General features: G+C 43.0%; 1 protein-coding gene across 2 annotated transcripts; it reads left to right on the top strand.

Moving 5' to 3' along the window:
• Nucleotides 1-701: 701 nt before the first annotated feature.
• Nucleotides 702-6,317, top strand: FIGNL1 (fidgetin like 1). Of its 2 annotated transcripts, none has more exons than XM_068936130.1 (2): nucleotides 702-774; nucleotides 3,270-6,317. In XM_068936130.1, exon 2 carries the CDS (start codon nucleotides 3,278-3,280, stop codon nucleotides 5,351-5,353), a length of 2,076 nt encoding a protein of 691 aa, XP_068792231.1. In that variant the 5' UTR covers nucleotides 702-774; nucleotides 3,270-3,277; the 3' UTR covers nucleotides 5,354-6,317. The 2 variants fall into 2 exon arrangements, with proteins under 2 accessions (XP_068792231.1, XP_068792232.1); XM_068936131.1 differs by lacking the exon at nucleotides 702-774 and adding an exon at nucleotides 1,242-2,114.
• Nucleotides 6,318-16,126: the final 9,809 nt, after the last annotated feature.

Below are 16,126 nucleotides of genomic sequence, written 5' to 3'. Positions count from 1 at the left end.
CACAGCAGTTGTGTTGAGGAGTGGCGACCTAAGGCAGAGGCACACGCTCTGCACGCCGCATCAGGCCTTAGAAATAGCAAGGGGCTTTCTCAGCAATCCAGCTCCCGGAATAGCGCTCACACGGGAATTTCCGCTTCCCTTGTGAACCGCAAGCGCCCTGGGGCAACAACGAGGCACCCACAGCTTGTTTTACGTCCCGCAGTTACTAGGAACCGACGAGCAAACACTCGGGCAGCAGCGAACATGGCAAACGGGAGGAAGCAGGCACACGAGGCGAAAACCCAGGAGCGAGCACGGCACGCAAGGGGGCGGCGGTGCCGTGCGGGGACACGGCGACGCACGCAGACCGGCCCGCCGAGCCCTCGCCCGCCGAGCCCTCACCGCCCGGCGCCCCCAGCGGCCGTTGCGGCCGTTGCCCACGCGCACCGCCTCCCGCGCGCCACGGCCAGGGCGGGCACAGCACCTTCCCCCACGCACGGATCCCGCGCCCATTGGAGGGCACTCGCAGCCAATAGGGAGCAGGAAGGCCCAAGTGAAGGCCCCACCCACCAATCCCCGCCTGTCTGCCCGTCGACCTGGCAAGCCCGGGCGGCCGGGGGATGACGTCGAGGCAGCGAACCATCCTCCTTCTGCCCTGCCCTCCCTCCCTGTTTCTGATTGGCTGTGTGTCCCAGGGCCTTGTTATCCGATTGGTTGGCAGAAGTGGGGTGGGGCCTGGGGGAGCAGAGCGCGCGCGGGATTCCGAGGAGGTGCCCGGCGGCGGGGCTGCGGCTGGTGGGTGCGCGCGCGCGCGCGGGGCGGCGCGGGGGCGGGAGGGGGCAGGGGTGGCGGCGCGGCTGGCGCGTTCTGGGAGCCCCCCCCCCCACCCCCCTTCCCGCGCCCCGCGCGGGTTTCTCACGCTCCCCTCCCCCCCAGCTGCAGCGCGGGAGGCGCGCGCTCAGCCCCGCCCACGGGAGGCCGTTGGCGTCCGTTGAACCCCCGCGACATGACTGCGCCCCGTGTGTGTGTGTGTGTATGTATGTATGTATGTATGTATATAGGAGCGAGGGGCTGGCAGGAGGTCGTTCTCGCAGGCCCTTGGGGCTGCCGTTTCGGGTGTCGCCCCCCGTGCCCCCCCCGCCACCGGGTGGCTGGGGGCTCGCCTGCTTCAAGCGCTGGCGTATGTTCTACTGGGGCAGCGTTTCATTCCGTTAGATACCCCTGTGTTCATTTACTGTTCTGTCTAGTTTAAAACTGACCTTTGCTCAGAGCTGTGGAAGTGACTACTAAACCGTTGGGAAGTGATGGCTAACTTGAGATGCTATGTTCTGAATGATGTGATGTTATGGGAAAATCTTATGCGAGCAAACACCTGATATTCAACTTCTCTGAACCTGTATTTTATGTTTCATAAGATATTTTTGACCTGATGCTTACACAGAAGTGATGTGCACGGTAAAAGAAGTCCAGTATTGGGAGCAGAGCTGCCTAGTAGTGATGGTCTAGATCTGAAAGAAGGGTGTTGTGCTGGGCCCTTATCAAAGGCTGGTCTAGTGGAAAAGTTATAGCTCTTGCTTTTTGTTAGGGAAGAGGTAAAGAGAAGTGATAGAGAGGGCTGAGCTCTCCATCTCTTATTTACTTGCTGCACAGTTGCAGGTGCAACTTGCACCTCCTTCAGACACGAGCACCTGAATATGAAATTGGACTGTAGTAGCAATATAGTCTGTACTATCCATTAAACTGTTGAAGTGTTATGAAAGAAATCACTCCAACTTAAGGAGACTGTAATACTTTAGAAGTTGCTACTGCAGAGATATATGGCTTTTAAAGTCATGATTCATCACAAAATATGTTCTGATTTTTCTAAGCAGCTCTGTAAAGTTGGGTTTAAATTTAAAACAAAATAATCCATCTTCATCTTATTACATGTGTATCATATCCTATTCATATTGTGCTCTCTGTTGTGGTAGACTGATGCAGGCACTGGCCCAAGATTTTTTGAGAGCAAATAGAGAAGAAACCTTCCACAATATTCCCTCAGATCTCTCTCCAGCCTTGTATTCTGCACACCCTTGCATGAGTGTGCGTGCATACATAGTCTAGAGCTGACTCCAGAGAAATTTGGGAATTGACTGGTACGCTATTCCTTTGTTTGTTCTTCAGAAGGGGTGCAGAATAGATGGACCTAAACTTTAACAGCTTTTCTTTTAAACGTTTTTTGGCTGGAAAATCCCAATACATGTTCAGATGGAAGAGAAATTTTCTAAGAAAAATTAGAATTTGGCATGTTTCAGTCATCTTATGTCTTAGACAAATGTCTTTTGTGGGCAGATCCAAAGATGGGAATTACTGTGCACTAGGAGCTTTGTGTAAACCGTGTGGAGTTAGTGGTTCCATAATTTTACATGTGCCTGTGTCTCTTCTTAAATCATGAATTCTTGACTTTACTAGAAATATTTTTGCATATGACCACATTGCAGAGAAAGAATTCTTTGAATTTTGTAAGAAACTGTGAGCATATGTTTTCAAACCTAGTAGGTGCACCTTCTGAGCCAAATGTTATCTTTCATATTTCTTAAACTCAGAAATGGCTGGAGGAATTTAAGTTCTGCTTTCTGCAACTGAAGAACAAACATCACTCTAAAAACACAAAGTGTTTGTGTCTTTGGAATCTAAAATGGAGAGTTTTTGGAAAGTTTGAAATCGAATGAATAGTTCTAACTGCTTTTTGTGAATCCAAATTTTTTTTAATCTGAAAGTTTACTAAATTCAGGCCTCTTCGTTCCATTCCCCTCCCTTGCACACAATTTTATTTATTAGTTTTATTGTTCAATTTTTGTTGCTGTAACTGGAATAGATTTCGTCGTTCTGACAATAATCTGTAATCTGTCCTCTGCTGCACCATGCAGTGTTATCTCAACTAAGAGTGCAAACGCTGCTGACTTCATTCAACAAGACTAATTTTTGTTTGGCCATCTGTTACCATTCTTTGCACTCTACTTACCTCCCCAGGAGACCTGTGATTAGAAGCAAAGTCTTTTTTTTTTTTTTTTCCTTCTTTCAACAACCAAGAAAAGAGAACCTCAGCCTTAATGGCTTTATACCACAAATCTCGTTCTTTTTTGAAACTGTCCAGACTGACCAAGTCACTTACAAGATCTATTGCACTATTTCCCTGAATCAAACTAATTTATGTTTTCATTTACATGTATGTACGAAAGGGGGAAGCAGCCAAAATAAATAGCTGTGAAGTTTATTTTATAACAACAGATATTTTCTGTATGTTTCAGTGTCAGTGATGGAAAAACCCACCCATGGTACCGTGCACCTGAGTGACTGGCAGAAAAGTTACTTTGCTATTACCTCTGGCACCTGCACACCCGGACAGAAGGCAGATGGATATCGTGCCAAAATTCTACAGATTCAGTATGCATGGGCAAACTCTGAGATCTCTCAGGTCTGTGCTGCCAACCTGTTTAAGAAATATGCAGAGAAATACTCTGCAATTATTGACTCTGACAACATAGAGACTGGCTTGAATAACTATGCTGAAAACATTTTGACTTTGGCAAAGTGTCAGCAAAATGACAGTGACAAGTGGCAATCTGCCTTGACAACAGATAATGTATTTGAATTAAAATGTGTGCAAGAGAGGATGCAGGCTGGCAAAAATTTCCAAAGCTCTCAGATGGCACCAGCAGATGCCTTTGTACCAGCTGATAAAGGGGTCAGTGCCTCTGCCGCTCCAGGTCTCCCAAAACTCCCTGTCTTCAGCAATGCTGGAGAGACTGACCTCTGGGCTGGCTCATCAAAACGTGCAAGCCAGGGAGCAGATCTCCTTGAGCATCCCTCATCTTCAAAGTCTCTTCAAAGCACTCTGCCTCCTGCGACCAAAACTTCAGATATATTTCCTGCCTCTTCTGCTTCCTTCAATGAACTGATTCAAACAGGTGTCCAGGCAACTCCATTATTTGGAAGTAAAGAAGCAGCAAGTAGCAGTTCTCTGAAAGCATCAGGTCACTCTGGTGATGGGCAAAATTTGTCTCTTTCCAATCAGTCCGCTGTGCATGGCTGGTCTGCAAATTCTGGAAAAAGAAAAGCGTTTTATAGTGTGGCAGATGAAAGCAACCCTGTGACTCCCAACCTTACTTCATGCCAGGCTTCCGTTAGTACAGAATCCAGTAGTTCCCCAGGGAACAGAAACAGAAATGAAGAGGGCAGTGTTACTGGTTTTAGAACTGCGAAAGAACAGCTGTGGGTGGATCAGCAAAAGAAACCTCAAAACCTACCCCAGCGCACACCAATCTCGTCATATGGAGGTGTAAAAAAATCACTGGGTGCAGGCAGATCTCGGGGTCCATTTGGCAAGTTTGTTCCTCCAGTTCCAAAACAGGATGGAAATGAAAATGGAGGAGCACAGTGTAAACCTCATACAAGAGGACCAGCAGAACCATCGCTTCCTGTAGACGAACGACTGAAAAACATAGAACCAAAAATGGTTGAACTCATTATGCATGAGATCATGGACCACGGGCCTCCTGTGAACTGGGATGACATTGCCGGAGTTGAATTTGCTAAAGCTACGATAAAAGAAATAGTAGTCTGGCCTATGCTGAGGCCAGACATCTTTACTGGGTTACGTGGTCCTCCCAAAGGAATTCTTCTCTTTGGCCCCCCTGGGACTGGCAAGACTCTAATCGGCAAGTGCATTGCTTGCCAGTCGGGAGCTACGTTTTTTAGCATCAGCGCTTCTTCTCTGACCTCCAAATGGGTAGGTGAGGGGGAGAAGATGGTCCGTGCGTTGTTTGCTGTGGCGCGATGCCAACAGCCAGCAGTTATTTTCATTGATGAAATTGATTCTCTGTTGTCTCAGCGTGGAGATGGGGAGCACGAGTCTTCGAGAAGAATAAAAACTGAATTTCTGGTCCAGTTAGATGGGGCAACAACCTCCTCAGAAGATCGTATTCTAGTGGTTGGAGCAACAAATCGGCCCCAAGAAATTGATGAAGCTGCCCGAAGGAGACTGGTAAAGAGGCTGTACATTCCTCTTCCAGAAGCTTCCGCTAGGAAGCAGATTGTTGCTCGGCTAATGTCAAAGGAGCACTGCTGCCTAAATGAGGAGGAAATTGAACTCATAGTTAGGAAGTCTAACGGATTTTCTGGGGCAGACATGACGCAGCTCTGTCGAGAAGCTTCTCTGGGCCCCATCCGCAGCCTGCAGTCCATGGATATTACAACCATCATGCCAGACGAAGTACGGCCTATTGCTTTTCTTGACTTTGAGAGTGCCTTCAAAACTGTGCGGCCCAGCGTTTCCTCAAAGGATCTAGAGTTGTATGAAACCTGGAACCAGACATTTGGCTGTGGTAGATAATTGCAATTGATAAGTGCAGTTGTAAGGGTTTAGCAGAAACTTTTCTTTCAGACTGTTACATATTAAAACCATTATAATTTAGGGAGTCTGCACTTATTTTTGTTTCTATCTACCTTTGTAATAAATCTTGCTGTGTTATGCAGGCAGATGACTGGGCCCTGGCCTGAAGTTTAGCTGACTGAACAGCCCATGAAAAATTGCTGAACATAACAAATAACAGTGTGAGAAGCTGACAGAAATTGCAGATAGCCCCTGGGAGGAATGGCTGGATTTTGCCAGTGCATGCATGTATGTGTGTGTGTGTGCTCGTGAGTTGGCAGAAGATGTGGACACCTGCAGTTGGAGAAGGGGCCATGGGTCATAGGGGCTGGCGTGGGGGCAGCAGCTGGAAGGATGAGGAAGCGGAGGTCAGCTATGGTCTAGCGGATGTGTCTGGGGCCAGGTGCCTTAGGGACCCCTATATGCATGTGTAATTCACTAGCACACTTCAAGCTAGACTAGTTGGTGAGCTGGAGGAAACCAGTGTCTGGAAGGAGCCACAGCATGAGCCAGTGCTGCGTAAGGAGGCCCCGGGGCTTGACCTGGATGTGAGATGAACTTAAAGCCCATGCTAACATCTGAGGGATCCATGAATGTGGTGTGTTTGTGAAGCCTGAGAGTGCGAGGGGTGCGTTTTGCTGGGGAGCTTCAGTCCTGTTCAGCTGGAGAGGAGGGACAGGATGGGGCCGGCTGCAATGTTCCCTTTTTGTGTGTATTTGTGCTTATGTGGGTGCTGGTGAAGGCACTACTCTGTCCATGTTTGTGTTAGTCTGTCCATCCATCTGCGAAGGGATCAACCTCAGTCTGAGAGTGCACTTGATTTGGCTCTAGTGGACCAGGAAGGAGAAATCCTGTGTCCCGAAGTCCACTGCATTCCACTGCTCTTTTAAAAGATCTGTTTTAATAAAAATGGTAAAATTCGTAACTAAGTTGTACTTTGTGTTCTTACCCAAGATTTTAAAGAAGTGCACTGCTATTTGTTCACATTAGCTCTCCATCCCTTGTGGCTGGATAGAGCTGCTTAAATTGAAACAAATAAAAAGTTTTCCGTGGAGAACTTGTTGGCGGAGCAGAGCTAGCTACAGTGGTATTCATATTTTATTTTCAGTTTCTCTACAGCACCTTTTACTAGGGGAAAAGCAGAGCTTGAAAGCTAGTCTTTAGATTTTTCTAAAAATGGGTAAATTACGCTATTTAGCTAACTTTTTTTTTAAAGTCAATTAAGATGTTAACTACAGAGACTGAAACTGTAATGAACATTGACTTCAGAATAATTTGAAAAACTTCAGCATTTCTCAGAGCTCATACCAGTTTAAACATAGTCAGTTCTACTTTTACTTTACGTGGTTGAAGAAGTATTTTATATACTAGATTGTTTTGCAGAGATGTAAAAATTCTGGTATTTGAATTTGTCTAAATTTTTGAAAGCTTTGAAATAGTGAAAATAATGAAATTAAATTACTTAGAATAATCTGTGTGCAGCGTGGTCCAAACTGATCAACTGTTGTGCCAACTGGGTAAAGATATTGTGATTAAATTTGTGTAAATAATGTTGACTGAAGTTGTCAAAGGAGACTCAGCTCTTACAAATTTAGTATTGGAGGGCTACTAAACATGCCTTAGGTAAGATTTCTGCTCTCTCCAAAGATCTTAAACCCTAATGTAAACGTGTTCTCTGAAATCTATTGTTTTAGGTAAGGAAATAAACAACTCAGTGAATTTTAATTGGTTAGTAAGACCCAAGGGTTTCTCAAGGGTAGTAAAACCATATATCATTAAATGATTGCCTTATTTATGCTGGGGTTTATCCTCGTGTGCTACGTGAGCCTGCTGCGTTCATGTATGTATCTGCATACTCATATTTTTAATGGAAACAGGACTCTACTGAAATGACCAGCAGGAACGCACAAGACAGTAGAGAGTAAGTGCCTCCTAAGATGACAAGGACTGGGAGAGAAGTGCCATGCCGCTGCATGTATTTTCTGCAAAGTGGAGCTTGTGAAAGAGATAAAGGTAGAACAGTGGCAGCAGATTTATTCTTCTTCCTTCTTTTTATGTTACTTGTTACTTAGCATTGTCATGAATTGCACCAGCATGTTTTGGTTTCAGAAAATGTGTAGATACGATGAAAGGGATTCCAGGTAAGTTTTACTGTTTCTCTTCTTTTGTAACGCTGCAGCTAATATGACTGTCTCCCCAGCCATGTTACACTGTTCTAGCTTTGCTGCTGCACTCACCAGTCAGCAGGACTTCTAATACTAGCCTAGAGTGTATTTCATTATCCACTGTATCAGTGCCACCTAAAATGAGATATTAGAGCACCAGGAACATAATTGCACAAAATACAGAAAATTGCACAAAAGTAGGGCATGATTGTAATTTAAGGGAAATGGTGCAGATAAATCTGCTTTAATAGATTGGATCTGTTCAGTTTATGCAGAAACTTATGTGCTTCATTGTTTGTTCCTTTTGGCTGGCTGAACTGAGTAAGAAGGAATGGAGGACTCCCCTCTGGTTTTGTGGTTCAGTAACACCAGGTGCACAATCTCCTAGTTTCTCTTAAATAAAGGTAAATAATTTCTGCAGTCCTGGAAAGGTAAGCTCTTATTAATAATTAAGACAATTCAGACTCTTTTCATTTTCTCAGTGTACCTTGTATATTTGAGTTAGCTAAATTGTCTCAGGGCGTTATGAAATCCCTAGCTGAATTTTCATTTATAGGAAACTGCACCAGCAAGAGTAGGGAAAAAGCTGATGAGGCAGCAATGATCATCATTTGCTAACGGCCAAGTGAGCATAAAAAGGCTGGCCTGAGAGCATGCAGTAACATTGTACTATTGAAATAAGGTAATTTCTATTTTTCTAATTGAAATTTTGAAACTACTACCACTACCAAACTGACATGTCCTTAGAGAAGAACAAACAAACAAGCAAAACCCCACTTTTCGTATTAAAAATTGTAATTTTGATGACAATGGAAGACTGGTCTTGGTAAGTACATTTATTTACTAAGAAGAAGCTTTAAACTGTAGATATACAAACAATGCTTGCACTTTTCTTGAAACTCATAGGTGCACCTGGCTTTGGATTTTAAATGAAAGTTCAGGTTTGGGACACTTTTGAAAGAAAGCTTATCAATTGTCTTCTTAACTAAAGAGAGGCCTTCAGCACAATGCATGTTCACCTAACTGCAGTGATTAGTGAAGACGCTGACATAAAATTCCCAGAGACTGGATTTCTTAACCGTTCTTTCTTATTCTTGGTACTTTGTGTTCTTTATTCAGATCTGCAGAAAAGCAGATAGGTACAGTGCTATAATAATAAGCACCTGCTGAAGCAATCAATCTGTGCTACTTTTTTGGTCCCATTAGGTCAAAAACTTCATATAATCTTAGCTCCTACGTGTACTGTGAAGCCAAAACTACATTATCACAAAGTTATGAGGCTGGAAAGAACTCTTAAGAAATCATCAAATTCTCACTGCGTTTAGGGTGAATTAATTTTTGTAAATCCTGCATGTTTTGCCTAGTCTGTTCCTTAAAACCTTCAGTAATGATAAAGTCTTTACCTCCTTTTGAGGCTGAACCATCTTTGCTGTTGAATGTTCATATCCAAAATATTGATGATGATATAATGGTTAGCACTTCCTATATCTTTTCCTGTACAAGCAAAAGGGAACAACGGACCTTTCTCCATCTCGGCATGACTGGAGACATTAACTGTCAGGGAGGAGGATGCCAGAAAAGGGGAGCCTTCAACTGTGCAGTCTCAAACAGGGCCAACCAAGGCTGCAGCTGTTCTGCACTTGGTTGTGAATCACAGCTGAGCAGTTCATCCCACCTTGGACTAAGGGTGGCTCGTGCGGTCTCTCAGAGTCATTAACAACACCCCAACAACTCCTGCTCAAAGACAAGTGTGTGTCTTTATTTGAGCTGTCTCAGTTTGTAGACTTAGCGGTTGGTGTGACATCTTCCCTTCTGTAGTATTTCCGAACATAGCACACAGTCCTTTGGCTACCAGTGTGTGCAGGCACAATCAAACGTAACTGCATTTCTCTCGTCACCTGAGGAGAGAGAATTTGAAAGTCGATGCTTTTCATCAGAGCTACGTGAGGAAAAAGCTTTCAGAAGCTAAAGTTTTCCTCAAATTGTGCCAGCAGAAAATTCTAGTTTTATATTAGTGTGCCTGCTTTTGGAACTGGAAGACTGCAGTCTGAAATTCTCACTGGACTTTGTGAAGTGGAATAACCTGGGGGCATTGAGCAAAATGATAAGTCTACTAAAGAAAATAATTGCTATGAAAGACTATTTGAAATGATTGTATATTTGCAGTCAGGAGGGAAAAAAAAGAATAATACTGATATTTTTTAAGGCAATCACAACTGACTTCTTGGAAACATTCCTACCAAGTTCTTAGAGAGCTGTGAGTTCTTTTCTATAGGTTAAAATGTAAAAAAGAGATGAAGTTGTCTTACTTTAGGCTTCTGCTTTTAGATTTAGAGTAGCATCTATTATTCTTTACTCTATTTACTGATAGTATTGGAACTTTCTTCTGATAACTATTTATCTACAGCCAGAGGAAAGGAGTTCTCTGTCAGTCAGGATGGTCTTTGTACCTGAACCTTTTACACAGAATCATCTCTATCAATAGGACTCACCAGTTAGAAATATTACTCAAAGGTGATCAAGACAAGTCTCTTCTCTCGTTTTCCAAATAAATGGCTTTATTTGGCACCAGTTTGAAGTAGTGACTGCTTGTGCTTGCAGATGAATGAAATGAATGAAGTTTCTTACAAGAGCTTTTATGAAATAGGTTGTGCTCATATTTGATGTTCTGAAAAAAGAAAACTTTAGCCTTCATTTAACCTATGCACTTTTTTTTTTCTTTCAAATATAAAAAGGGAGAGAAGAAATAAGAAGATATGTAAAATATTGACATAGGGAGTTTGAGTGCTCCTGACATGTGGCATCTTGGGCATACTAATTATTCACAAGTTACAGCTCTTCGTGCCAGAAGTTAACTGCCCATATTGCTTCATTGCGCAGCAACAGCAGTTTGCAGCCCACTGTCCTAGTGCAGTAACAACTAGTTGCAGTCCACCTCAGTGCAATCGGTTATGAACTGTGGTGGCTGTAGCTTTGATTCATAATCCAGTTTGGATTTAGCTGTTGTGCTTGAAGCGGTGAGTGCCCTCAGTGATCACTGTAAGCCAACAAAGATGGGTGGCATGGCTACTGGCATGGCTTGCCTTGTGCCCTCCACAGAAAGGATATAAATCTGTCAGTGTTAAGAATGTAGCCATGTAAGCTGAATTATAGAGAATCCTGATTTTTCTTAAATTCTGGAGAATTGCTTTCCAGGGAGGGTGTGAATGAACTTCAGTAGGCTCTACACATATGAGAAGGGTTTAACCTGGAGAATCCTGGTTTCTGCAAGCTATTCTGGTGCCAGCTACTCTGTAACTTGGCATCAAACTAGAAAAAAATGAGAAAATTCAAAAAGAAACAACAGAAACATTGAAATATGCTGCAGGGATTTGATTATATGTAAAGATACCAAATAAACATGTAGGCTTTGAAGTTATTTGGGCAATGTGATATCTTTCGTTATCTGTTAATAGCTTAACATTGTGTGAAAGTGTACGTCTAGCAGTAATGGCATGTAACTGGAAAAAAAGAAGAGTTATACTTTCAAGAAGGTGGCAGAAACTCTAGGCTAGTGTATCTACAACTGGGGTGAAAGAAGAGGTTGAAAACTTGCTTGTAGTGAAAAGGGAGGAGGTAATAGCTAATTTTTTCCCCGTTTCTGTGATTAGTCTGTTATTTTCTGAACATCCCCTAGGGTTTTTCTCAACAATTTTAATGATCTATTAATTTAAAAAGGTGCCACCTTGCTTAATGTGGTACTCTACTGTCATATGACACAAAATCTTGTTGTTGACTAAAAAAATTTAAATGTGATAATTAAAGAATTTATGTTAACAGAAGTGTCTCCAAAACTAGAAGTTTTGCACCAAAGAATGCAAGAGAACTCAAGATCAGCTTTTCAAAAATTTGTAAATGTCATCTATACAATATTTACTAATATTATATCTGTAAATGTCACAGAACTTATAAACTAGAACATGTGAAGGCCTTATCCTTTGTTGTTTCATTCTATTAAAACTATATTTCTCAAATTATTTTTAAATAGTTGTGATAGTGCAATTGCCTTTGGAGTAGGGGTAATCTATACTAGTAGAAAGTTACCTTTTATCTATATACTTTAGTCCCTAAGAAGAGACATATCTGCTGAGAAACTTTTTGCCCTTTTAACACAGGGAAAGGAGTACCATCTTAGATTGACAGAGAGGGATATAGCCCTTGCCTGCAGATGAGCCATAACATCGTGGACACATCTGCTCGCAGATCCAGGTAACAATGGTCCTGCCGCTCTCTGCTGCTCATGGTGCACACAGCAGAGATGTCTTTCCCACAGGGCTGTCAGCAGGAAAAGTTGTACAATGGGAAGAGTTAGCCAGCTTAGTGCTAATGCTGTTGCTGGCTGTGTAAAATAATGCAGCTGAGTGCCCAAAGTGAGCCAAGAGGTAAGCCAAATCCTTCCTCTGAGAGTGGTGAGGATGGTAACAAGCAGCCTTCCTCGTGTCCCCCGGTGTGACAGCTGCCCTCAGCATGTGTGTTTGTCCCAGGCCTGAGCACCACAAAGCCTCGGGGAGGCAGGTTGTATGAGACCTCCCTCACCTGGTCCAGAAGTTACAGATTGCCCCAAATCACACAAAGCAGGAATGGTACTCACAGGTTTTACCACAAAAGTCTTCTGTCTCTTTTTTTCATTCCCTTGCCTACCTCCTGTGGCTGGTTAGTTTTGTTAAATGGAGGGGGGGCAGAAGTATTTAATGGTGCTTAGCAAAGTGTAACGCACAAGAGAGAAAGGATATTTAACAGAAATACAAGCATTTAGGACCAACTGAGCAAGGCTAAAAGAAGCCTTGTTCAGCCTATGCTGTATAAGGTTCAAAACTTTTCAGAGAAAATGTTATCCACAATAAATCCACTCCATTTCTAGTAACGTCAGTCTTTTCAAGAAAAAGCAATGCCCCTGAAGAGTTGACTTGATCTTTTTTATAGTCTGCCACCAGATGGAGATCTTTTCCCAGAGAAGTTCACCCGATTTCTTAAGGAAAACCCGAGGATAGCCAAAGTTATAGTTCCTTGTTCTGTCTCTTAAAATCATCCAGTATTAATTAATTGTTACTGGCAATTTGTTAAGCATTGCTGTTTTGTAATTGCTGATTTGTAGGATGCATTTTGATTTTTCAGAAGATTTGGGGGGGGGGGGGGGGGAAGAGCTGTGAAAACCAGCCTGACATCTCTAGAACACTCGACTTAACAAAGATTGTGCTTTTTCTATTAATTTTACCTTGTTTCATAGGCTTTAATATTAAATTGGCATTGCACGAAGTGGTATTGGTGTTGAAACCAATTTTTGGTCTTAGGAATTGACTCTGTAACAGCGGCTCAGTAAATGAGCAGATGTGAGTGATCTCCCAAGCCTGAAGATCCTGAAAGTAATGCACTGAAAGTTAGGTACATGACAGGCAGGTAACAGGCGCTGAATCCAATTAATTCCACAGTCTCAATTCATTTGCGTCTTGATAGCAAATGGCCTTTGTTGCTCTCTTCTAGTTGTCTCACAAGTGAAAACCTTTGGCGATATCCTAATAGGTTCAAACTTCTGAAACCACTACACCACCAGTGCAGGGGTCTTCTTTTAGCATACTTCACAGCAATCTCAGAAAGATCAGCTCCTGCATCCTGAGTACTTAGTTAACTTTCTGGATGATTTATCCATTAATGGTGGATGGGGTTGTCCCGCCGGTGTAGGATAGCATGCTGTTCCGTTTTCCAAAGCAACTAGTTATTCTGGGTAAGTCCATTTGCGGTAGGTACTGTGGATCGTTTTTGCAACTACAGAAACCATTTGAACAATTTGTGAACATCAAAACTGGGCAGATTTCTCAGGATCTGCTGAAAAATTCAGGCCCTTGAGCATATTTCAAGTGAAAAATGCAAATCCCTGATGCATCTGATTGTTAATCAGAAATAAATATATATATGTGGGGAGAGAAAGAGAGAAAATGTATATATTTAAATATAGGTGGCTAATATTGCTTTATCTTCCCAAGTCCTACGGTTTCTCACTTCCCTGCTTGGTGGGTCAGATGCTTTGCAGTCAATTTGCATCAATTCCTGGCACTGTTTTTAAAGGAAGCAAGGGGGAAGAGCATGAAGTCTCACTTTCTGCCGACAACAGGAAGTATGCACTCATTGAGTCAGAGAGCTTATTTCAGTGATGCCTTTTGTTGAACCAACAAATTACTGGATTACAGACTCAGTCCTCAATAATGTTGCGCCGCTCGCCATATCCCTGGAAGGGCACCGGCACAGGGCGTTGGCATGGATGGGCAGGTGGAAAGCAGGGTGCGAGTGCAATTCCTATTTCTCAAAGGGAGCCATCGTTTTAAAGACCAGTCCTCTGAGGGAAGAGAGAGAGGCATTTTAGAGAGGAAACTCTGATAACATCTCTCTCTCGTACTTTCCTATGGGGCTGAACTTGCTGCTGGTGGTGTCTTGCTAGGGATGGTCACTGGAGTAGAATGAGGTCTTTTATTAGCAGCTGTGAAGATGTAGCTGTGCCATGTAATGTAACTGTCCTGCCGATTCAATGGAAAGAGTTGCGCTCTTGCAAAAAGTACTTCATTTCTGTCTCTCAAGTGGACTAAGTACTCTGTGGGGTCCACAAATTTGTTCTATAGTACTTCAAAACTTCCACAGGTCAGTCTGAGATGACTATTTTTTTCCTGATACATAGTTAAAATTGAAGCTAACGTGAGGCTTCCTTAAAAAGAAGAATGAATCCCTTTTATGAAATCTGCAGGACCTGTTTCCAGGCCCGCTTTTTGTATGCTCATTACACATGGTCTTTGTTTTTCTTCTTTTTTTTCTTATCACTAAAATAAATGAAACTTTTTGGAAGGCTAACTGCAAAAAGAAGTGTTGCTTACATTTAGCTTCATTGCTTCCAGCATTTTCCTGAGCCACAGGCAAGTATAGCTTGAAGAAGCCAAGAATGGCAAGACACAATTTTCTGAAGAAATTAATTTTTTCATTATTTTTATTATTTTACGCCCCAAGACACCTTTTTATATTGTGTACATTTACCCTCTCCTCTCTCCCACCCCCAACTCTCCCTGTATTTTTTTCTTCTAGGTATTTCCCTTCTAGCTACATGCTGGCCAACTTGCCAAGGTATGCTCTGGAGCTGAATACATCACACGCGAGGAAATCTGGCGTCCTGAGGTGCGTAGTTAAGCCTACAAGCGGATGATTACCTGTGAGACAGCTATCTGGTGTCCCAGGGCCGGGGCTGTGACACTGCATGCCTTCGCTCCTGCAAAATGCTGTGCCCTTGCTTCAGCTGGGACACGTGAGGAACTGCTCAGCTTCAGTGGAGCACATCCCACGCTGAGAATGAAGTACGTGGATAAGCAGTGGAAGGACTCTTGCTAAAATGGTCTCGGGAAGCAGTCACGATGGGAGAGGTTAGTGGTGAGACTGTGCGTTGGCATAGCTATGAGGAAGCATTTATTCTTCAAACGTGCTGCTAGTAGAACAAGCTCCAAGGCCGACCTCAGAAGCCACTGAAAAACATGAGCTGGGCAACTCCGCTTGTCAGTGTGGGGTTACGTGGCGAAGGGACGTGGCTCTCCATTCCTGTATGCCCCGTAGAGTGGCTCTTTACAGAGCTGCAAAATGACGTGATCCTCCATTGTCACTGCATCAGCCATTTTAGCTGACTAAAGATTAGTGCAGCCTAGGTTTTGAGTTGCATGAAAAAGTAAGGTATTGCTATAATAATTTTAGTACTCCAAATTGTGTAAGTGTCCAGAGGCCGAGCAGCAAATGTACGCACCACAGCAGCATGTGAAAAGGATGATTTTTCAAGTAGAATATTTCTCTAATTGCAAAGGAAATTAGGTAAGCAGTTTATGCAGGAGAAGCAGAACCAAAAGGAAAGCTTTTAGCTTTCCCCTGCGCGTGCACAGTTTTTCTCCAGAGAAGCTGTGGTGATCCTGCAAAATTTGACAAGGAGGGTGTAACATGTCCTTCCCTATTTTCTGGAAATCCCACCCTCTTTCCACAGCTTATCTGAAGTTTCTATTTTGCACATTGGTATATGTGCAAAGTTTCCAGCAACTCTTATGTTTTCTGTTGTAAACTAGCCTGCTAACTAAATCCATCATACCTTTGCTTTTCTTTGGAGCACGTTATTTTCACGTTGCTACCTAGCTTCTGGCTTTTTTGGTTTAATTTTCCCGAGATAGTTGGGAGGAGAAAAAGGCTAGAGTGGTTTTGCTTTGTTTTATTTTGTCTTTAAAGCTGAGGAGAGGATCCCAATTTGCTGATTTGGATGATACAAGGTTGGTTTTGAGCAGCTCATTATATGTCTATAGGAAAACTAACAGAAGGTCTGCACTTCCATGCATCAGTCAGACGGCCACTTTTGCAATAGTGTTTTCCTTTTTATCTGTGCATCATTCAAAGACATTTGCATGCCAAAAAATGTCTAACTTAAATTAATCACGGAAAGGATTATGTATCTTTGTATGTTTGGCCAAAATAACCTGAAATTTTAGGTAACAGATAAGAAATGGTAGGTAACAAAGAAATGGAA

The sequence above is a fragment of the Struthio camelus genome, chromosome 2 (assembly GCF_040807025.1).
Source record: "Struthio camelus isolate bStrCam1 chromosome 2, bStrCam1.hap1, whole genome shotgun sequence".
NCBI classification, from domain to species: domain Eukaryota; kingdom Metazoa; phylum Chordata; class Aves; order Struthioniformes; family Struthionidae; genus Struthio; species Struthio camelus.
This window is presented reverse-complemented; position numbering and strand designations above follow the sequence as displayed.